Source organism: Osmia bicornis, chromosome 3, assembly GCF_907164935.1.
Source record: "Osmia bicornis bicornis chromosome 3, iOsmBic2.1, whole genome shotgun sequence".
In the NCBI taxonomy this organism is placed as follows: Eukaryota; Metazoa; Arthropoda; class Insecta; order Hymenoptera; family Megachilidae; genus Osmia; species Osmia bicornis.
In genome coordinates this window covers 11,916,445-11,940,251 of record NC_060218.1, presented here as the reverse complement: position 1 = coordinate 11,940,251, position 23,807 = coordinate 11,916,445, and the positions used below count along the sequence as shown (strand labels likewise).

General features: G+C 38.0%; 2 protein-coding genes and 1 long non-coding RNA gene across 8 annotated transcripts; all 3 read left to right on the top strand.

Moving 5' to 3' along the window:
- The first annotated feature begins 4,739 nt into the window (after positions 1-4,739).
- LOC114882028 (jerky protein homolog-like) lies at positions 4,740-6,227 on the top strand. The gene is made up of 2 exons (XM_046285146.1): positions 4,740-5,325; positions 5,518-6,227. Exons 1-2 carry the CDS (start codon positions 4,740-4,742, stop codon positions 6,225-6,227), a joined length of 1,296 nt encoding a protein of 431 aa, XP_046141102.1.
- Positions 6,228-13,322: 7,095 nt separating this feature from the next.
- Positions 13,323-15,196, top strand: LOC114882087. The gene is made up of 3 exons (XR_003790373.2): positions 13,323-13,885; positions 13,967-14,353; positions 14,426-15,196. It is a non-coding gene; the product is annotated as an uncharacterized LOC114882087 (long non-coding RNA).
- Positions 15,197-16,925: 1,729 nt separating this feature from the next.
- On the top strand, positions 16,926-19,946 carry LOC123987651. Of its 6 annotated transcripts, none has more exons than XR_006829242.1 (5): positions 16,926-17,514; positions 17,950-18,096; positions 18,209-18,373; positions 18,473-19,076; positions 19,932-19,946. XR_006829242.1 is itself a non-coding variant. In XM_046284932.1 (4 exons), the coding sequence occupies exons 1-3, from the start codon at positions 17,181-17,183 to the stop codon at positions 18,214-18,216; spliced, it is 438 nt and encodes a 145-aa protein (XP_046140888.1). In that variant the 5' UTR covers positions 16,929-17,180; the 3' UTR covers positions 18,217-18,373; positions 19,180-19,287. The 6 variants fall into 6 exon arrangements, 3 of the variants coding, with proteins under 3 accessions (XP_046140888.1, XP_046140889.1, XP_046140887.1); XR_006829241.1 differs by having other exon boundaries at positions 17,905-18,096; XR_006829243.1 differs by having other exon boundaries at positions 16,927-17,306; positions 17,362-18,096.
- Positions 19,947-23,807: the final 3,861 nt, after the last annotated feature.

Sequence of the window (23,807 nt, the reverse complement as noted above, 5' to 3'; positions counted from 1 at the left end):
TTTTGTTGTTATTCATTATTATTGTTAGATACCAACAATAAAATGATAAAATACTTTAATTTAAAATTAAAAAATCTATTGACGAGCATTACGACTTTATCAATCGACACTCGATTGAAGACAGTTTTGAAATTTGTTTATGATATAGAAAGAATAAAATGTATAAGATAAAGAATTACCTGCAGTAAACGAACTTAAAAATGTTTTCGTCTTGCTTGACGTTTGTACGTTATATCTTTGTTGTCCTTCATCGAAGTCCAGCAATAATAATAATAGCAAAAAAAAATTAGTTTCCGCGCAATAGGTAAGTTTCCCCCCAAACTACAACTGAGGGTGATAGAGCACTTCGGTTTTCGAAATCACTTGTGTTGAAGATTAATTAATTTTAAAGTTATTGCTTTATTATAAATTACTAAGACTCGAACTCTCATCAAAAGGACCGCGTCGCGCGTCACATTACATACATCACACGCTTGACTTCCATCGAGATAACATAGGCGCAGAAGTGACGTATACATAAGCGTAGAAACAGCGTAGGGACAATGTGAGGCGTCCGTCAGTATGGGCAATGTGAAAGACATTACTCGACTGTATCTCGAAGTGACAATTTCCGATTTTGATGAAAGTTATGTATAATATAGATCTTGAAAAAATATTTGATACGTATTTTTTTGTAGCTGCCAACTACACGTCTGCTCATGTTAAGGGGGTGAAAGTGGCCCCCAAAGTGGAGGGTGAGAATCATATTTGGTCGAATATCTCGGAAACCAGCAGAGCTAGAGGGATGGTGTAAATTGCAAGGTTATTTATTTTTTTATGAGGAATCCAAATATGGAAATGAATTTCAAAAATTCACATTTGTTCAAATAATATATTAAAAAATGGGGCTTTTTTGTTAATTTTTCCGTTCAAAAGTTGATGTATCTCCCTGCAAATTTCGATATGATAAAATAATTTTTAACAAAAAAAAAAAATCCGACTTCAAAATGCACTAAAAAGTATAAAATAATTTCCATTTCATTTATATCTGTATTCCACAGCTATTAATACAATCTACTTAATCATTAAATAGGATACTAAATATATTTCAAAGTTTTCGGAGGCGGCGCAAAATTAAAAACTTTTCCTCTACTGGGAAGATCCTAGTTCAGGTGTCGGCAACCAGTGACAAATGACCCATTTGATAATTTCAAGTAAACAATATTCAGTGGGAATCAATATACCCATTACGAATTAACTATACTGCAGTTCACGAGTGACCGCACTTAAGTCGCGCAGCTAGTGACCTACTGAGGTCTAGGGAAATTTTTAATAGTGCGTGTGATTCCCCTTTACAGCTTGCTTCTAACTTTGCGTTCACATCATTTTTTTCCGGAAAATAATAGAATTTTCATTGCATCGTGAAACTTTACAATATCATCACCGCTTTTCAATTATCGTACGTCATATATTTCTGCCCACCATTTATATGATCGCAAGGTATAATAAGAAGCAAGCTGGAGAGGGGAATAACACACGTCATTAAAAATCTCTCTAGACCTAGTGAGCGGCACGAGTTAAGTATGGTCTCTTGTAAACTGCAGTATAGTGCATGTCCATCAGGAGTGCTGACAATTCCTCATACAACCGTTACAGTTACAAATGTTTTCAACCGGACCTATAATTTTGCTCTTACGACTTATTAATTACCAAGTTTGCCATACCACAATCAAATCGTTATTGGCAGCACCGTTTGTTCGGGTATTTTTAATTTTGCGCCGCCTCCGAAAACTTTGAAATATATTTAGTATCCTATTTAATGATTAAGTAGATTGTATTAATAGCTGTGGAATACAGATATAAATGAAATGGAAATTATTTTATACTTTTTAGTGCATTTTGAAGTCGGATTTTTTTTTTTTTTTTAAAATTATTTTATTTCACACTTTTTAGTGGAACGAGCAGTATTCGAAGTTTACTTGCAGGGACAAGTTTGAAAAATCGCGATCGGTATATTCCTTGGAGGGTAACCCTAAAGAATAGGCTTTTTATTATAATAACAATAGTTATTAACAATAAGAAGTTAAATAAATTTTGGGAAATGGAATCATCGTGGAATGATCTACGAAATGTGAAATCTTTCATCGCAATCGGTGCATTCCTTGAACCAGAACGTATTTTGCAATAATGAAAACCGTTCGAAATAAAAAAATGCGAAATGTTTTTATAATGGGAACAATCGGAAGACATATCCTACAAGACGCAAAAGATTTCATTCCGATTGGTCCATCCGTCTCGGAGTAATCAGCGAACGCACATTTACAAAAAAAGGTCGTTAGAAATAAAAAAATGCAAAATATTTTTTTACGGGACCAATGGGGAATTGTACTGTACAAGATGCAAAAAGTTTCATTCCAATTGATCCATCCATATCAGAATAATCGGTGAACATACACCGCACGTACATGAAATAGTACGTTTTTTGCAATAAAAACCGTTCGGAATGAAAAAATATAGAATGTTTTTTTAACGGGACCAATCGGGGGACATACTTTAGAAGACGCAAAAGGTTTCGTTCCAATTGGTCCATCCGTCTCGGAATAATCGGCGAACAAAGGCAGAAAAAATAACAATAGTTTTTCACGAATATCTCGAAAACTAAAGGTTTCCGTTAATTATGCATAATGAAAAATGTAAAACACACGTTTTGGTCAATTTCTCCTATATTTGTGCATGAAAAATTCTGAAAAAAATCAGGGATATTTCTATTCATGAGGCACATATAATACTAGTTTGCAGATTTTTAGATTGAAAACCCGAACTGTAAAAAATCAAAAACCTCAAGAAAGGTTTTTGAGGCTTCCGCAGTTCGATTCTGAATAAGACTTAGCTTCCGGGATGGAGCCGCGTTGTTTGACGGTTTGTTGCCGACGTTTCGCAAACATTACAGTATGCCTCATCAGGGCGAGATACAACCTGATACTGGTTGCTCCCGTATAGGGTGTCCCTTTTTAACCTGAACTGGAGTCGCTGTAGTGTGACGTTCCAGTTGAGTGGAGATGATCAATCGGGTGGCTGTTTTTAGTTGAATGGCCAGTCAATTAAAAAACCGGGAGAATGCTATTCCAAATTGGATGTGTTTGGTATCCGGAGTCTCTATTGATGTTGTTGGGATGTTTGTGGATTTCAAGTGCTTCTCTGTACTTACGTGGGAAGTATTGTTTTGAGTTCGCCAGGCTGGTGGTCTGGTCGAACCGGATTTGGTGGCCTGTTTCTATTTGGTGTTCTGCTAACGCTGAGATGGAGATATGTTTCAGTTTGACGCATCTTATGTGTTCTTGATCTTCCTCCCGGTTTCTCCGATGTAGACTTTTCCACAGGAACACGGGATTTTGCCGAACAAAGAAAAGGACAGCGAATAAAAGAGAAAGACAGAATTAGAGTCGGGCAAATAAAAGATTTAAAAATCAGTACTACATATAAACTTTTTTATTTTTAAATTTTTTAATATGGAATTACTTTTATCATATTGGTGAGATTTCTGCGATTAAAATGAGACCAAACACAATATAATTTGGATCACGTTTACTTATCAATACCTATTAAGTAATTCATTTCATCATCGCTTTAAATGAATTACAAAAGCGGATTTCTAGAAAAAATACACAAATTATTTGTACACATTTTCTGTTGAATACGTAACTTGTGTCTGGATAATGTGGAAAAAGCTTACATTCAAGGAACAATGCGGTGGTACAGCCTACGTTCTAGGGACAATGCGGTAGTACAGCCTACGTTTCAGGGGCAATGTGGTGGTACAGCCTACGTTTCAGGGGCAATGTGGTGGTACAGCCTACGTTTCAGGGGCAATGTGGTGGTACAGCCTACGTTTTAGGGACAATGCGGTGGTACAGCCTACGTTTTAGGGACAATGCGGTGGTACAGCCTACGTTTCAGGGGCAATGTGGTGGTACAGCCTACGTTTTAGGATCGATGGCTGGTGACCCGAAGTCACGCAGCTATCAGGTGATATACGATTGCCTGTTTAAAAGGAGGTATGGGAATGTTAGAAAAGGCAAGCAGTCTGACATTTTTGGAGTCTTAGTGACTATTCCAATGTATTTTTTTATTGTTAACAACTTTCCTATCATTTTTGAATATATATAGGGGGTACCCCTGATTGACCGTAATGGGCAATACATAAACTGAAGAAGTGCTACGACCCTAAAAACCATCCTGAAAATAAACGATATGCAAACTTTCTCTCATAAATTTTACACGATCCTTTTTACACGGCGCGCATCTACCGTGCAAAGGAAGTCCGTAGTGTACTTTTAATATTGTCCCTTAGTCACGTGCTAACTCTCTTTCAGCTGCATCCCAGATGAGTAAAATAGCAAGGAATATTTTCTATAAGCTAGAATATTTTTCCTCGACATACCCTAACATACCCATCCCCCTACATTTTTAAAGTTTTCGTGGAGACCGATTTTACGGAAACTCAGCAGAATTAAGAAAATCGCCAAAGAATCCTCGTATAGTCGCCGCAATTTATCGTGAGCAGTTCGTGCAATTAAAGTGTTTCGAAGCAAATGATATTTTAGTTATATTGGTACACTTTTGTGACAAATTAGTGTTAATTTAGTTGTATTGGTACACTATTGTGACAAATTAGTGTTAATTTAGTTGTATTGGTACACTATTGTGACATTAGGGATATTTCGGTGATAAGATATTAGCAATAGTTTTGTGTCAACATCATGGCGACTAGGAAGAAATACACAGTTTTGAATATGCAACAACGCTTGGACGTTTTAAAAGATCTGCAAGATACGGCACTCACGATATCGGAAATTGGAAAAAAGTATGGTGTCGACGCCAAAACAATTCGTCGAATTAAGAAGAATAGGATACAAATTAGTAGTTTTACAGATAAAACAAAGCGTAAAAGACAGCGACAGAAATTAATAGATCCGGTATACGATAAATTGGACAAATGCCTTTTAGCATGGTTTATTGAACGGAGGACCATTGGCGATCGATTAACGGACGCGTTGCTATTAGAAAAAGCCAGTGAATTAAAAGAAAATTTGCCATCATGTTCGCGTTTCAAACTAAACCGTGGATGGCTATCTAAATTCAAAAAACGTCATGGCATACGTTTGGTACGCTTGTATGGAGAGAAGGCGAGTGCTGACAAAGATGGAGCAACAACATTTGTAAACAATTTTAAAAAACTAATAAACGATGACGATATAAATTTGGAGAACATATGCAACATGGACGAAAGTGGATTGGTATGGAAGATGCTACTAACAAAGACGTTGGCAGGAGAGGAAGAAAACCGTATCAGCGGATATAAAATTAAAAAAGATAGGATTACAATCGCACTATGTGCAAATGTACTCGGCACACACAAAATGATGCGACTTGTAATTTACAAATATAAAAACCCAAGGGCTTTAAGACACGAGGTCCCTTTGCCCGTGATTTTCAAATCACAACCCAATGCGTAGATGAGCAGATCAATATTTTCAGATTGGTTTGAAAATCATTTTAAACCCTCCGTAAACCAATTTCAAGAGGAACGAGGTATAACAGGAAGAGTGATATTATTTGTTGACAATTGCGAAGCGCATAAATTACCAGCAGGAAATTTAAAAGACGAGAAGTTTGAAATAATATTTTTACCACCCAATACAACATCCTTGATCCAACCAATGGATCAGGGAGTTATAGAAAAAACTAAACGAGCTTTCTGCCATAAACTGCTCCAACGCGTGTTAACATATGATGGTGGAGTACATGAATTTTATAAAGAATATACTTTAAAAAATTGTATTGATATTTTAACTCAAGCATGGTCAGCAGTAACGCAAACAAATTTAAGAAATGCGTGGAATCAAATTCTTGAACCTGTTGCTGCTGTCCAACCTCCACCTTTAGAATCTGATTGGCAGGATATGATAAGTGCCATTACGGGAAAAGACTGTTCAGAACAACAGGTTGCAGATTTTTTATCCACCTGCCAGGAATTAGAAGGTAAAAGTGCAGACCAGCAGGAACATGAAGATGTTTTAAACGAACCCCAGGAGAAACCACCCGAAACGATGTTCGAGGAGGACAACGATACAGTTGACGATTTACGCGACATATTTAGTCGCTTAAGTGTTCATAGTGACAAAGCACCACTACATATACAATATGCGGTACAGAGCCTGAAGATATTTTTCTTAAACAAAGAATAATGAATAAAAAGTAAGTGACAACATATTTACTTATACATTAGTAATTTCTAATCTGTCTAACAAGGAACCATACCGAACTGTCCGTCTCCGATTTCAATGAAACTCAGTGGATATATTAAGCAGGTGAAAATAAAAGACACGTATTTTTTATAGCGGCCCAATCGCAAGTTAAGGGGGTAAAACCACCCCTTCAAGTTTCAGCAGAAAAATGGTATCTCGAAAACTATCAAAGATATAAGAAAACTTCTTAAGGAAAAGATTCATGGATTCTTGAGGTAAAACAAAAGGTGGTTACAGATTTTGTAAAAAGTGCTTTGTTTATAACAAAAAAATTTATTGTTACATTATTTTAAGAGATACCAAAATTTACATTATGACAAAAAAGAATCAACATTTTTTTCTGAATTCATTGATATATAATATGATAGATTTGCCTGTTACAGTTTTGTAAATTTTTATATAATACGCAGAACGCTCGAATCCGCCGGGATACAGCCGCACAAGATTGTATTGTACACTCAGTCCCATCGAAGCTGTCGCAGTGAAGTTGGCGCGCTAACGCATTCAAGCGCGCCAACTTCACTGCGATAACTTCGATGGGACTGAGTGTACATGTATAGGCATACGAGCGGCTATTTCTGTGAGATACGCATTTATTAATGATAGTCAGATCTTATTTTCTCTGCATTTCGCGTAATGTCTAACAAAGGCTGGCATTGAGACATGCAGACATTACGAAAACAAAATTATTATTATGTACTTAACATATGTATCTTGTGCGGTACAGAACTACCCATGATATACGCAAATAACAAATAACACTGTGCAACACGAATTTTGTTTTCCAATAGCCACTGGGTGATTGTTGTAGAGCTTCTCGTCCTGAACACGAATCCGAAAACCGAATTGCTCTATCACCCTCAGTTTTCGAAAAACACGAGTTTTTGTAAAAACATGTAGTTTGGGGGGAAAATGACCTATTACACGGAAACTAAAAACGCTAGAACATTCGCATTGATCTCATAAGATAGAGGAGAGTTTCCCGAATACATTGATGTATATAGTTATTATATTACATGGTTCTGAATAGATGTAAATGTCGATGAAAGTTTAAAAAATAGCCGGCGCACGTATTTCCTACGTATTACTTTTGTATTTTTAAGAAAAGTTTTTTATCTAGCGCGAATTCTCTATACAGTACCGAATTCTGTAGACATTTCCGAAGAAGAAACTATATGGGGTAAGTATTGGAGCAGTATGCAATTCGAGTAAATCGAAAAAATATCTGCCGGTGACGCGCGCACGGTGTTTTGCCGCCAGGCGGCCATAGCTTGCTCTCTTCGCCTAGTCAGTGCCGTAGCTACGCATAATCAACACTAATAGTGAGGTTTAATATACATTCACCTTTTATATCTATAATGTTTGATTTTTTTTGCTATTATTATTATTTCATAATTATTATTTCTCTTTTGTTGTTATTCATTATTATTGTTAGATACCAACAATAAAATGATAAAATACTTTAATTTAAAATTAAAAAATCTATTGACGAGCATTACGACTTTATCAATCGACACTCGATTGAAGACAGTTTTGAAATTTGTTTATGATATAGAAAGAATAAAATGTATAAGATAAAGAATTACCTGCAGTAAACGAACTTAAAAATGTTTTCGTCTTGCTTGACGTTTGTACGTTATATCTTTGTTGTCCTTCATCGAAGTCCAGCAATAATAATAATAGCAAAAAAAAATTAGTTTCCGCGCAATAGGTAAGTTTCCCCCCAAACTACAACTGAGGGTGATAGAGCACTTCGGTTTTCGAAATCACTTGTGTTGAAGATTAATTAATTTTAAAGTTATTGCTTTATTATAAATTACTAAGACTCGAACTCTCATCAAAAGGACCGCGTCGCGCGTCACATTACATACATCACACGCTTGACTTCCATCGAGATAACATAGGCGCAGAAGTGACGTATACATAAGCGTAGAAACAGCGTAGGGACAATGTGAGGCGTCCGTCAGTATGGGCAATGTGAAAGACATTACTCGACTGTATCTCGAAGTGACAATTTCCGATTTTGATGAAAGTTATGTATAATATAGATCTTGAAAAAATATTTGATACGTATTTTTTTGTAGCTGCCAACTACACGTCTGCTCATGTTAAGGGGGTGAAAGTGGCCCCCAAAGTGGAGGGTGAGAATCATATTTGGTCGAATATCTCGGAAACCAGCAGAGCTAGAGGGATGGTGTAAATTGCAAGGTTATTTATTTTTTTATGAGGAATCCAAATATGGAAATGAATTTCAAAAATTCACATTTGTTCAAATAATATATTAAAAAATGGGGCTTTTTTGTTAATTTTTCCGTTCAAAAGTTGATGTATCTCCCTGCAAATTTCGATATGATAAAATAATTTTTAACAAAAAAAAAAAATCCGACTTCAAAATGCACTAAAAAGTATAAAATAATTTCCATTTCATTTATATCTGTATTCCACAGCTATTAATACAATCTACTTAATCATTAAATAGGATACTAAATATATTTCAAAGTTTTCGGAGGCGGCGCAAAATTAAAAACTTTTCCTCTACTGGGAAGATCCTAGTTCAGGTGTCGGCAACCAGTGACAAATGACCCATTTGATAATTTCAAGTAAACAATATTCAGTGGGAATCAATATACCCATTACGAATTAACTATACTGCAGTTCACGAGTGACCGCACTTAAGTCGCGCAGCTAGTGACCTACTGAGGTCTAGGGAAATTTTTAATAGTGCGTGTGATTCCCCTTTACAGCTTGCTTCTAACTTTGCGTTCACATCATTTTTTTCCGGAAAATAATAGAATTTTCATTGCATCGTGAAACTTTACAATATCATCACCGCTTTTCAATTATCGTACGTCATATATTTCTGCCCACCATTTATATGATCGCAAGGTATAATAAGAAGCAAGCTGGAGAGGGGAATAACACACGTCATTAAAAATCTCTCTAGACCTAGTGAGCGGCACGAGTTAAGTATGGTCTCTTGTAAACTGCAGTATAGTGCATGTCCATCAGGAGTGCTGACAATTTCTCATACAATCGTTACAATTACAAATGTTTTCAACCGGACCTATAATTTTGCTCTTACGACTTATTAATTACCAAGTTTGCCATACCACAATCAAATCGTTATTGGCAGCACCGTTTGTTCGGGTATTTTTAATTTTGCGCCGCCTCCGAAAACTTTGAAATATATTTAGTATCCTATTTAATGATTAAGTAGATTGTATTAATAGCTGTGGAATACAGATATAAATGAAATGGAAATTATTTTATACTTTTTAGTGCATTTTGAAGTCGGATTTTTTTTTTTTGTTAAAAATTATTTTATTTCACACTTTTTAGTGGAACGAGCAGTATTCGAAGTTTACTTGCAGGGACAAGTTTGAAAAATCGCGATCGGTATATTCCTTGGAGGGTAACCCTAAAGAATAGGCTTTTTATTATAATAACAATAGTTATTAACAATAAGAAGTTAAATAAATTTTGGGAAATGGAATCATCGTGGAATGATCTACGAAATGTGAAATCTTTCATCGCAATCGGTGCATTCCTTGAACCAGAACGTATTTTGCAATAATGAAAACCGTTCGAAATAAAAAAATGCGAAATGTTTTTATAATGGGAACAATCGGAAGACATATCCTACAAGACGCAAAAGATTTCATTCCGATTGGTCCATCCGTCTCGGAGTAATCAGCGAACGCACATTTACAAAAAAAGGTCGTTAGAAATAAAAAAATGCAAAATATTTTTTTTACGGGACCAATGGGGAATTGTACTGTACAAGATGCAAAAAGTTTCATTCCAATTGATCCATCCATATCAGAATAATCGGTGAACATACACCGCACGTACATGAAATAGTACGTTTTTTGCAATAAAAACCGTTCGGAATGAAAAAATATAGAATGTTTTTTTAACGGGACCAATCGGGGGACATACTTTAGAAGACGCAAAAGGTTTCGTTCCAATTGGTCCATCCGTCTCGGAATAATCGGCGAACAAAGGCAGAAAAAATAACAATAGTTTTTCACGAATATCTCGAAAACTAAAGGTTTCCGTTAATTATGCATAATGAAAAAGTTGTTCAGAATCATGCTCCCGACAATATATTAAAGGATCATTGAAGTCATTTTATGTTGAGATTACAAACTTCCCGTTTTTATTTTGCAATAATGAAAACCGTTCGGAATAAAAAAATGCGAAATGTTTTTACAACGGGACCAATGGGAAAACATATCCTACAAGACGCAAAAGATTTCATTCCGATTGGTCCATCCGTCTCGGAGTAATCAGTGAACGTACATTTAGAAAAAAAAGTCGTTGGGAATAAAAAAATGCAAAATATTTGTTTTACGGGACCAATGGGGAGTTGTACTGTACAAGACGCATAAAGTTTCATTCCGATTGGTCCATTCGCCTCGGAGTAATCTGCGAACGTATACTGCACGTACATGAAATAGCACGTTTTTTTGCAATAAAAAGCGTTCGGAATGAAAAAATGCAAAATGTTTTTTCAACGGGACCAATCGGAAGACATATCCTACAAGATGCAAAAGGTTTCGTTCCGATTGGTCCATCCGCCTCGGCGTAATCGGTGAACAAAGCCAGAAAAAAAAAAAAAAAAAAAAAAAAAAAAAAATATACTCATCGAATTGAGTATCCTCCTCCTTTTCGAAGTCGGATAAAAAGTATACTCGCAGATACAAAATATGGATAAAATGGAATTTTCATTTTTACATTGTAAATATAGTTAACGTGGTCGAATTTTTATTGTATTTTTGCAAGACGCAGTCCTTAAATGCATATAATCAAGCAGATAAAAAACTTCTATGTTTTTACTGGTAACGGTATTAAAGTGAACCTAACAACTTTGTTTTGGGTACGGTCAAAATTACCGTCGCAGGTATAAGAATCAACCGGCGGTGATCGTTGAAGGTTTTCGTCGCGATCGCAAGGCTTTTATTGAGAGGGGCTGTTACACCCGAATTGTTTCAAATTTTTGGCAACTGAAACCAAGGTGTTCCACGTTTACAAAGATATGGGAGCTCTAAAGACAGCTGGTATTTCTCGTTGGTTCCTACAATTTTCTGAAAAGCTGAAAATAATGAGATTATTACTTTATTCAATGTAATGATTGCAATAATAATACTCGACTAGAAAATGATTAAAATATAAATGTTCCAGACACCACGTTTTACAAATTATAACTGATGTATTCGTGAAACAAAATTGTACGGGGTTTTCGAATTTTTCTGGCCGGCTGATTCAATATTATTACTTTAGTTTAATTCTACATTTTTGTTACAATTAATTATTTTATTCTATCGAACTGTACAATTTCTGTTTGTATGTACCATATTCTCTTATTCGCTTGAAAAATAAACTATAACCGACGAGCGAGCGAGGTTCGCGGTTCCCCACCTCTCGTCCCTCTCCTCACAGGTTCCCCGGGTGGATCGGGTAGCTCGGCACTTGTTGGGGGCGAGGCGAGACGGCGAAAGATACATATATCGATTCCAGGATTCCTCGCTCTCTCTTAGTTGGCATTTGATGAACAGAAAACACGGTCTCATTACAACACGTTTCTTCACCGAATTCCGTTGCGGATTAAAACCGTCTACGAATCTCGCGTGCACCGTTTAAAGGGATTTCCCGAAAACGGCTTAAATACCAGTTCGCGATCGCGTCGAATTGCTTCACGCTCCAACGAGCAGCGTTTGAAAGGAAACTCGTCTTAATTCCGCAAATCTTTCGAGGAAAATTCGGAGTTTCAAAACACGAGTGTATCACCGTGGTCTGAGATACCAGACCCATAATTGGACAAGCTCCAGGAATGCAGCCGTGTGCTGTGCAGGACACCACTAACCGCTTGTATCTTCCTAGGTCGAGTCGTAGCTACGCGCCGCGAGTCTAGTGTATTCGGTCCGCGACAGTAAGCGAAAGGCGAGACCTAAAGTGTGAGTGGCCAACGAGTGTGATACGAGGATATACGAGCTACACCCGAAAACAACGAAAGGTAGGTAATAAGAGAACCAGAATATATACATTTGAATATCTGTACACGTGTATTCAGATCATTGCACCCCCGTCCTGTATCCTATATCACTCGCAAGGTAGTTCAAAGTGCGCTTTAACGATTTAATCGGCAGAACCCGTATATCATAATATTAGTAGAAGAACCATCTAAACGACCTGGGCGACCTAGACGGGCAGCCCAGAGTGGGCACTTCCGAGGCTGGACATACTACCCACTAAAACCTCTCCCCTAACGTGGGCCGCCGGCACCTTTTCACTCGTTAGAATTCATAAAGGAATACCAGCGTATAACCACAACGACGCTTCGGCACTTCAACGCATTTCGCGTTATTGCGGCCTCCCGCAAAAACGCCATGCGCTAGGCACATGGGGCATCTGCGGATCCACGCCGTTGCACCTCCGATCCAGCGGTAGGACATTTTCAACCTGTACGGTAAGGCACAGGATTTTTCTTCGGCCACGACCAGGAACCGAAGTAAGCCCATTCCGGGTGGTCGCGCCATGTGTTCACCTGCCAGGGCAGGAGCTTGCTCTTCGACATGGCCAGGAACCGGGACATCGTATCTCCACGGCTGACCGTGTCCATCTTCGTCCACCATGGTTGGTTGATAATGATGATGTGGCTTATCCTAGATGTCATCACGCCCACCTGTCCCAAAACTTACCAAGACAGGCCATTTTTCTTCAGCACGGTCATGGCCCGGGACCCCATATTTCCACGGTAGACCGTGCCGTGTCTTGTTAGGCTGCTACCCTCGATGACTTGTCCCTCACATACTTCATACACACACACACACAAACGCTCGTGACAAGCATAGCGCATCGAATACCCCAAAATGCAACAATAATAAGTGAATGAATGAATGAATGAATCAGTGAATCAATAAGCCAATGAATAGAACTCATAAACGAACAGTAAATAATGATAAAATGATAAACATAATAACTATAATGAACATAATGAACATAATTAAACGTAATTAAACGTAACTAGATCACAAAATTCAACAAAAATCAGCGTATAATATGCATGCATCTAATGCAACAGAACAGTTAATGAAAAGTTAAATAAAAGAACGAAACAATAATGAACATGCGAACATGTGGTCTAAACATAAGAAGCATGGTAGGCGAACAAGCAAACGAGCATATGTGGACTCGACATAAGCAAGCAAATCAAATCAATTAACCAACAAAACCTCAAAACCTCAAACGTCAAACATACAGCCAAGCAACCAAGCAGCAAGAGATGAATAGTAAAGAGTGTTTAATATTTAACACTGGCACACAATTTAAACACATCATTCAAAATAAAATTCAAACGGACTATACAATTGAAATGAAAATGAACCAAGGATGTAAAAGGTAGAGTAAAGACGTCAGACAATAGCAGATAGCAAATGCCAGTCATGAGAGAAGAGAGAAGAAGTAAAACAGAATGACAATAATTATTGTCAAAAGTGATAGGTAAAGTATAAAGTATAACCAGAGACAGCGGATTCTAATGCGAAGTGGGTACGCATCACCACAAAATGAAGAAACAAGATCACCACAAAAGAAAGGTACACTATATATGTATAGCATAATAAATAAATGCAAGTGCGACAGGGAATTCCTCATAATCATCTATTAAAACTATCAAGGTGACTGAAAGAAGAATTACAGATAATAAGAACTGAACTGAGAGCTTATATGAAGTGCTCGAGCCAGCGAAGCTGAGAATCCCTCCTGCGAGGCCCAGATAGCCAAGATAACCAGGATAATGTATATTCAAGTCTATTAAGATTATGATTATACTTATTTAAACTACTAGACTGTGCCACGTGTAACCAAGCAACCCTGCAATGAACAGATGTACTTAGAGGACGAGCAACATAAAATTGAGCAGGCCAATCAGTGGCGCTAACGCCAAACATCGTATAAAATACATAATATATTCCTATCATATCAATTAATGGGAAATGGGAAAAGTACCACATCTTCAAAAGGGAAGATCGGCTGGGAATAAAAGCAGAAAGAAGAAATAGATGGTGAGCATAATGTAACACTACTAATTGAAACTATTATTTGAAATTATTGACATTGCTTAAACTTGCTTGCAGGAACATTACCCACAACCGCGACCTCAAACTTGATTAATAAGCAAAGATGGTGGAGAAACAATCAAATCATCACATGCAAGCAATGAACAATAAATGAATTATTAAATTATTAATTATCGTTAGCAAATCATCAATAAATAAAGATAAGTAGCAATATATATCCTATAACATCAATGATGATGAATATAATGAACATAATAGAAAAAGATAGAACTAAAAGGTCTCTTAACATTTTGCCATAGCTCGCACCGTTTCCGAGATATTTGCAGATTTACCTCAAGGAAAGGGGCGTTACGCACAAGTACCATGATATTAATATTAAACCGTAAATCATAATATTAATCTATTTGCAGAAAACCCTACGCCAGCCAATAGAAGTAGAGGCAAAACGTAACGATTAACAGGAGAAGAAATTACCCCCCTGACACAATATGAGGAGCAACGTGGAACGTTAATTAGGAAGCAGCATAAAACATTAAAACAAGTCAAATCAAATCAAATAGTTATAAATTGCGTAAACTGTTACTGAACTATCATACCGCTTAGATAAGTATGATATCAACATTAATACTAACACAAATACAAGTAGGTCAATGTAATACAACGTATGATGAACAAAGTTAATCAAATAATAATCGCCACAGACCCCTGATTATTACAGAACCATAATATGGAAGTAAATGAGAACTAATCTCTAATGTGAAGAAAATAGGTCAAAATTATTATGAACATGTGTATATATATAATATGTAACAAAACACGCCAAATGTAATCAGTAATTAATAAAGTAAATTAATTAATTTACAATAAATGTAATTAATAAAGTATACTAATGTAGATAGTTAATGAAACTCCTTATATTATAGTCAATTTAAATGATACAGTTCCATTAAAACCCCTTTTAATTCTGATTAAAGAGAAGACATATGAGTACTAAAACCAAACCAGGCATTGTTATAAGAAATTCAAATGAGATCCATGGTCCAGGAAATCAAGAATTTCAAAGAATTTAAGGGACCGTGATGCATATATGTATGTATAGAAAACAATAAAGACATTGTATCATGCCAGAAAGACTGCTGCAGCGTATGCTTCCCTGAGCACCCACCATATTAACCAATACTGAACTAACACTTTCCAAATCAAAACCAGAACCAGAATTGCAGTTAAGATAGGATAAATCAATGTACAAAAGATTGCATAAAGTACCGTAACTATTATTCAAAATTCACAGATCCACCAACCGTCACAGCTGCATTAGAATTGCGTTAGTCATAATATGCAAAACGTTACATTATCCTGAAGGGGTACGAAGAGCTACAAAATGAGCAGTGAATGATATTATAGAAGCATGGAACGTGAGACATGAATACACAATTGGAGAAAGAAGTCCCTGAAACATGTCAGAATGACCAAGAATAAGAATATAGGAATAAAAATAAGAATAGTGAGCAGCGAACAATACACCAATAAACCAAAGTCAACGTCACTCATATCTCAGAGTGCTAAAGATATATAATACATCTTACATCTTAGTTTACAATTAATTGACAATGCCTAGGAACCCAAACCACCCCGAAAGCTTAGAAACAATGTATGATACTAGAAGAGAGACTAAGAAACTAAGAACTAGGGAACCAAGAAACCAAACCAAAATCAAACCCATCCTTAAAATATATAAGAGGATTATAAACGCAGCATATGCACACAATATGAACTCATTAAACCATCCAATCCAGATAAACTCTACTAAATTCCATAATATAATATAAGACCCATTAAACGAAGACAGATAATATAATCAAAGATATGATCACAGCAGGTACGGTGAATAAAACAAGCACATATTAATAATCAGAATCAAGTCATTTAATTCAATGCAATTCAATATGCCATATGCCACCGTTAATCACCCTGTACATTTACTTACTCAATTATAATAATATAGTAGGAGATAAGAAGCTATATAATACAATACAATACAATTTAGCGCAGAATGCTGACTGAGTATAGCCTAATATAACTAAAGTCTGAAATAATAATATAATATAATATACTATATAATACATTCAATACCCAAACTGGTCATAGATTGAACGCAAATTGAACGTGGGTTGTAGATTGAACGTAATAAGCATATAAACATAAATATAAATATAAATATAAATATAAATATGATCATGATATAATAATACAATAATGCAAATATAATTATATAACATAACATAATATAATATAGTATAATATAAATGCACAAAACTAAGCAAATGGCACCACATTAGCAAATACACTGCAATGCATCTCAGTGTAGCACATTGGAACACGCACTGTCACAGCAATCACATCCGCACATCGAAATTAGAAAATTGACACTTATCACTTAACACTTCATATCGCATCACATCACCGATGACAGATGACCATGTCAACTAAGATAGGAAACCGGACGAAGTAAAAGTAAAGGTAAAGAGCGCGACCATAAACCATAAAGAATATAGAATAGAATATAGAATTGTTGACGACATTCCGACCGACTCCCGAGCGGGGTGCTTTTGTATCGCCTATCCGATTCTCGATAAGAGTACCTGCCGGTGCCGAACCACGTAACGGAGTCCTTTCTTTATCCAAACCATCTTTCCTAAATCCACTAGCGGCATCAAAAGGGGTTTCATTCTTTCTAGACACTTCTGTCTCTAAGGAGAGCGACATTTCCGCTTCGTCTGCTGTTAAATATGCGTCGCTGTCAACAGAACTAATGTCAGAATCGTCAATTTCTCAACCTTTCCAGAGTTTACGGGAGGCAAATCGTTGGCGCCTACGACATCCTCCCGCAACCCCCAAAAAGGAGAGGCGTCTGTGTCGTCTGTTTCAATTTAATTTGGTAAGTGAGCGTTATTCGGACAAGAGGACATTTGTTTCATTTGAGAAAGGTTTAGAGGATTGCGGAACAACGCATCGGCATTCAGCGAAATCTACCTTACAAACGTTCGCGTTTCCGATAAGAGGCTACGAAGATAGGGACAATCTTGACCCTTCGACCGTTACTGATTCTAATCTACGTGCAATGTCGATAACAGCTTCAAGATCTGGTATTTCTTGACTGTTTTTATTTTTAAGCATTATTCTTAACATTCCGTTCCGAAGGCCATTAATAAATGTGGCTATAGCCGTATTATTCAATAAATCAACAACACCGCTTAACTGTTCAGAATTGTATGTGTCCTTTGCTACTTCTATTCCGGTATTTAATATTTTACTTACTCGCGATCCGAAAACCTCTACCGAATCATTAGTTCCCTGTTTCAATCCCGTAAATTCCTCGTTGATACTATGCATGTTAAACGTACGCACGTATGCCCTTTTAAGTAATCCAATTAACTCATCTAATGTACTTGGTTCCCGGCGATTTGAAAGTACTAATTTTGCATGCCCCTCGATTTTACCACGAATTAAAAACAGAAGACCGGCTCTATCCTCAGGCTTTACTTTGGAACTAATCAGTTGACACTCCTTAATAAATTCAGTCAGAGAACAAGATTTTCCATCAAACTGAGGTATCAAATCCTTCACTAAAGAGAGACGAAGATATGACGCTGGAAGCATACTAGATGACTCTATAGAGGTTGGAGTATTTTTAGAAACAGCAGCAGCAAACGTAGTCGAGGACAAAGGTACATCAATTTCTGTGCTATTAAAGGGGATAGAAATATTATCCGTCATAACTGTATCAATCCCCTGGGATAACTGTCGAATTGGAACTAATCCTAATTCTTTCGATTGCAGATCGGTAGAAGATGCCCCGGAAGATGAAGAAAGTTCTGCATTTGATGAATCTATGTTTAATTCCTCTACCAAAAATGTATTTTCCCGCAGGCCGATTTTGCGACTCCTTTTGGCGCGCATATACTTTAACTTATACGGCGGCATTTTGTCAAATTATTTCTAACGGTAATTATAAAAATAATACTCTATAGTCCAATTACTTATAAGATAGACTTACAGTTTGGTAAGGCGATCGGCTAACGCTTCGCAATAAATCACGTTTAGGTTTCACTTAACGAGTTTTCTATTTTCAAACACCAAATTCCGTCCGTCGGTAATCCGTTATCTCGGTTGGCCTTGAATCACGGGGAGATCCTCTGGTTCTGCGATTTGATGATGATCTCTGTTTCCAAGTCGAAGAGAGGTCCAATGATGATGTGAACGAGGTGCATGTGATTTCGGTGGATGGCTTGCACGGCAGCCGAAATCACCTGTCTCCGGTATTCACCCTACGCTCTTGAGGAAACCGTGCCAAAACTCAAGAGGAAGAAGTTGCACTAATGTTAACAATGTTCACTTATATTATAAAAGCTCAATGAAGCAGTTCGTAAAACGTTCAGTTATTTATTTAACACACGCCCGCGAGCCGGCAAAGTTATTAAAGCGTACACAAGTCTAACACAATCACTTTGTTTTGTTTTGCGTTATTTACAGTTATTACACTGAATACACTTTTTTAAAATTATGCCGTTTTAAATTTATCACCTTTAAAAGTTTATCCCTTTTTGAATAATCCCTTTTTTTTTTAAACATCCCACCGCTGTCACCAATTTGTTGCGCGTGGATTTCAGGTGTCTAGGGATTTTTGTATAAATGTTACGTGGGTAAGGTGCCCGTGGAGCGCTAAAGCACTCTGCTCGCGGCGCGAGTTTTAATAAAGTACACTTTATTTTTAAAGGTAAAATAATAGTTTTTATTCCTTTATTATTCAGACTTTATCTTTTTATGAAGAATGTATGCAAACGGGTTGAAGCTTTGAATCGTTCTGAGCTTGGCGGTGAAGATCCTCGATCGATGTTGGCTGCCATCCCCTCCTCGCTGGATCCTGAATCCTCCCTCAGGATCATCCCTGGTCCAATGGTGGTGGGGCCCATCCCTGTCCGGAGGCGGTCCCTCTCCCTGGCTTCGGTCCACCCTTGGGCGAGCGGAAGATGGTGGTGCTCCGCCAAGACTCGAGAACGATTCTGTGCACACGTGCTAAGAGAAAGCGTGGGATCCAGAGAAAACGTAAGACAACAAAAGGTCTCGCGCTAGCGAGCCAAGGCAACCCTTAAGAGAATTTACGACCCTCTGTAAATAAACAGGATGTCGAAGAGACTTCGACAGTTTCAAGAACCAACATGATTTTTGTTACGAGTAACGAATTAGATACAGCCCGCAATAAATTAGCTCTTTAGAAATTTCAAGTGTGATAGTCTTATTTCTCAGGATGTCCAACTCTCTCCCAGCACGATCACCCGTGTTGAGAGTTTTACAATATCTTATCTATTGTTTGTACATTCCTTTGAATTTTGGCTCCTAATTTATGAGCATTGATATAACATAATGCAGACATGCTGCAGTCATACTCTTATGGCATCGTCGCCATATTACATTTCATTCAGCGCTAGTGATTACAAGCTTGCGGCTAAATTCACATGATATCACACACATACATACAAGCGAGGTTCGCAACATGGGTAAGGTGACCGTGGAGCGCTAAAGCACTCTGCTCGCGGCGCGGGTTTTAATAAAGTACACTTTATTTTTAAGGTAAAAATTAATAGTTTGTATTTTATTCAATTTGACTCAAGTCGGGTTGAAGCTTTGAATCGTTCTGAGCTTGGCGGTGAAGATCCTCGATCGATGTTGGCTGCCATCCCCTCCTCGCTGGATCCTGAATCCTCCCTCAGGATCATCCCTGGTCCAATGGTGGTGGGGCCCATCCCTGTCCGGAGGCGGTCCCTCTCCCTGGCTTCGGTCCACCCTTGGGCGAGCGGAAGATGGTGGTGCTCCGCCAAGACTCGAGAACGATTCTGTGCACACGTGCTAAGAGAAAGCGTGGGATCCAGAGAAAACGTAAGATAACAAAAGGTCTCGCGCTAGCGAGCCAAGGCAACCCTTAAGAGAATTTACGACCCTCTGTAAATAAACAGGATGTCGAAGAGACTTCGACAGTTTCAAGAACCAACATGATTTTTGTTACGAGTAACGAATTAGATACAGCCCGCAATAAATTAGCTCTTTAGAAATTTCAAGTGTGATAGTCTTATTTCTCCGGATTTCCAACTCTCTCCCAGCACGATCACCCGTGTTGAGAGTTTTACAATATCTTATCTATTATTTGTACATTCCTTTGAATTTTGGCTCCTAAGTTATGAGCATTGATATAACATAATGCAGACATGCTGCAGTCATACTCTTATGGCATTGTCGCCATATTACATTTCATTCAGCGCTAGTGATTACAAGCTTGCGGCTAAATTCACATGATATCACACACATACATACAAGCGAGGTTCGCAACAGAATATAGATACCTAGTGTTCATAAAATTCCCTAGTTCATACCATAATGATTATCGACCATCAAATTAACCAACAAACCATCAAATTAATCAATTAATTATACAGTGTTGCGTGTCCGTTCGCGGTATATAGGGAATTCAAAGGGGATTTAGGCGCAGGTAAGTGATTCGTGGAGCGCGGAGGCGCTCCGCTCGCAAGGCGCGAGAATAAAACAAAATAACTCTGATTCACAACAGTTTATGATTTGAATTTCTACTATTTTATTTAAACTGTTTCAAGTTAATGTTTTAAGATGCCTCAGAATTTAGCGTGAGAACAACTTGTCCAAGTCAAGCGACAAAATCATTCTGCCCGTTCTGCGCTTGGCGGAGGAGATCTTCGCGCGTTGTCCGTCGATGCCCCTTCCTTCGTGGATCCTGGATCCTCCCTCAGGATCATCCCTCGTCCAATGGTGGAGGAGTCCACCCCGTCTCGCGTGGGCCCCTTCTCCTGGCTGTGGTCCACCCTCAGGCGCGTGGAAGTGTAGGCGCTCCGCCAAGACGCTAGAACGTTGCAGCGCACATGTGCTACGAGAAAGCGTGGGACCCAGAGAAAATAGGAAAAGACAAGACCTTGTACTTGCCAAAGGCAGCTCTTGAGGAAAATTTACGACCCTCTTAGAGTGCATGAAAAGACAGGATATCGAAAAGACTTCGTTACTTTTAAGGACCGTTCGTGACTTGGTCGAAAACAACGAATTAGCTATGGTCTATCATAAATTAGTCTTTTAGGAATTTACTAAGTGAAACTATTCCATTCTCTGGATTTCCGGCCTTCTCTCAGCTCGATCACCCATGTCGAGGGGTTTACAATTTAGGCTTTTGTATATTTTATAATACGAGCGTACACGCAGATGGTTTAAACTCCGCTCTTAATTTATAGCCATCGATACAAAAGGTCCTCGAAGAACATTCGAGACATATCGATACAATAGTCTATTCGATAAATATTCCCATGTCAATGTCGCCATACCATTCTAGACATATTCACGTGATAACGTTTCACGTTACAACAGAATATATAAACGTTCAAAAGCGAAAAGCGAAAATACTTCAACAAACTTCAATAAATCATCGCGATGAAAACCAGAAGTAAGGCGCCTACGAAAGGTAACGATAGCAAAACGCATCGTAATAAGTAAATCACGCAATACTGCCCGAAGATAAGCCGTAAAGCTTGTTGCGAACCTCGCTTGTATGTACATACAGGGTATCCCACCACATCTGTTATAAAGCTATAACTCCAAAACTATCGGCCGCAGCCAAATTGTAAATATGGAAATTGCATGGTAAAATAGGGCCCATGTTTTGGCGTGAACGAAAATTTATTTACATTGTTAGTTTAAAAGATATGATGGTCAAGTTTCGTTTTTTAAATGGAACTATATATTTTTTTTCACATCATGTGATAGTGCTTTTCAAGACGAATTCATTAAGCTTTAATGTATACACCCGATTTTAATTAGTTTTCAAGATATACCGTTTACAAATTTCCCGATTTTCAGTAGATACGTTTCGGTTTGAGTGGCAAGTCGTAAAAGCGGCCCTATTGTTGCGGTTTCTTATTCTTTGGGTCTGCCGTTCCTAGCGTAGACCCCCGCTGAGGCACTGACCGCTACAATAGGGCCACTTTTACGACTTGCCACTCAAACCGAAACGTATCTACTGAAAATCGGGAAATTTGTAAACGTTTTATCTTGCAAACTAATTAAAATCGGGTGTATACATGACAGGTCAGTGACTTCGGTTTGAAAAGTACTATCAAATAGATCAAAACAAAATATATGGTTCCATTTGAAAAACGAAACTTGACCATCATATCTCGTAAAATAACAAAGTTAACAAAAATTCCTTCACGCTGAAACATGCACCCTATTTTACCATGCAATTTCCATATTTACAATTTTGGCTACGGCCGATAGTTTTGGAGTTATAGCTTTATAACAGATGTGGTGGGACACCATGTATGTGTGTGATATCATGTGAATTTAGCCGCAAGCTTGTAATCACTAGCGCTGAACGAAATGTAATATGGCGACAATGCCATAAGAGTATGACTGCAGCATGTCTGCATTATGTTATATCAATGCTCATAACTTAGGAGCAAAAATTCAAAGGAATGTACAAATAATAGATAAGATATTGTAAAACTCTCAACACGGGTGATCGTGCTGGGAGAGAGTTGGAAATCCGGAGAAATAAGACTATCACACTTGAAATTTCTAAAGAGCTAATTTATTGCGGGCTGTATCTAATTCGTTACTCGTAACAAAAATCATGTTGGTTCTTGAAACTGTCGAAGTCTCTTCGACATCCTGTTTATTTACAGAGGGTCGTAAATTCTCTTAAGGGTTGCCTTGGCTCGCTAGCGCGAGACCTTTTGTTATCTTACGTTTTCTCTGGATCCCACGCTTTCTCTTAGCACGTGTGCACAGAATTGTTCTCGAGTCTTGGCGGAGCACCACCATCATCCGCTCGCCCAAGGGTGGACCGAAGCCAGGGAGAGGGACCGCCTCCGGACAGGGATGGGCCCCACCACCATTGGACCAGGGATGATCCTGAGGGAGGATTTAGGATCCAGCGAGGAGGGGATGGCAGCCAACTTCGATCGAGGATCTTCACCGCCAAGCTCAGAACGATTCAAAGCTTCAACCCGTCTAGATACACTTCGTGAAATAAAGAAATACAAAACTATTATTCTTCCTTAAAAATAAAGTGTACTTTATTAAAACTCGCGCCGCGAGCAGAGTGCTTTAGCGCTCCACGGCCACCTTACCCACGTAGCATACATCCGAAAATCCCTAGACACCTGAAATCCACGCGCAACAAGCTATAAAGCTATCCCTAGTCGGTAACCAACCTCAGCACCAAAGATATTACCAACCGCAATATTCAACCTACCATATAATATTCGAGTCTATGAAAATTCACCGCCCGCAATTCACCGCCAGCAATTCTCCGCGTCCGCAATTCACCGCCAGCAATTAATCGCTGGCAGTTTACCGCCGCGTTATT

Excerpts from the sequence above, each read along its gene's own strand:
- LOC114882028 (XM_046285146.1), top strand. The coding sequence starts at position 4,740 with ATGGCGACTAGGAAGAAATACACAGTTTTGAATATGCAACAACGCTTG. Across the intron at positions 5,326-5,517 it reads GGCAGGAGAGGAAGAAAACC|ATTGGTTTGAAAATCATTTT; the intron begins GTATCAGCGGAT and ends CAATATTTTCAG.
- LOC123987651 (XM_046284932.1), top strand. The coding sequence starts at position 17,181 with ATGTCAGAATCGTCAATTTCTCAACCTTTCCAGAGTTTACGGGAGGCA. Across the intron at positions 17,515-18,000 it reads GATAACAGCTTCAAGATCTG|AGAGACGAAGATATGACGCT; the intron begins GTATTTCTTGAC and ends CCTTCACTAAAG.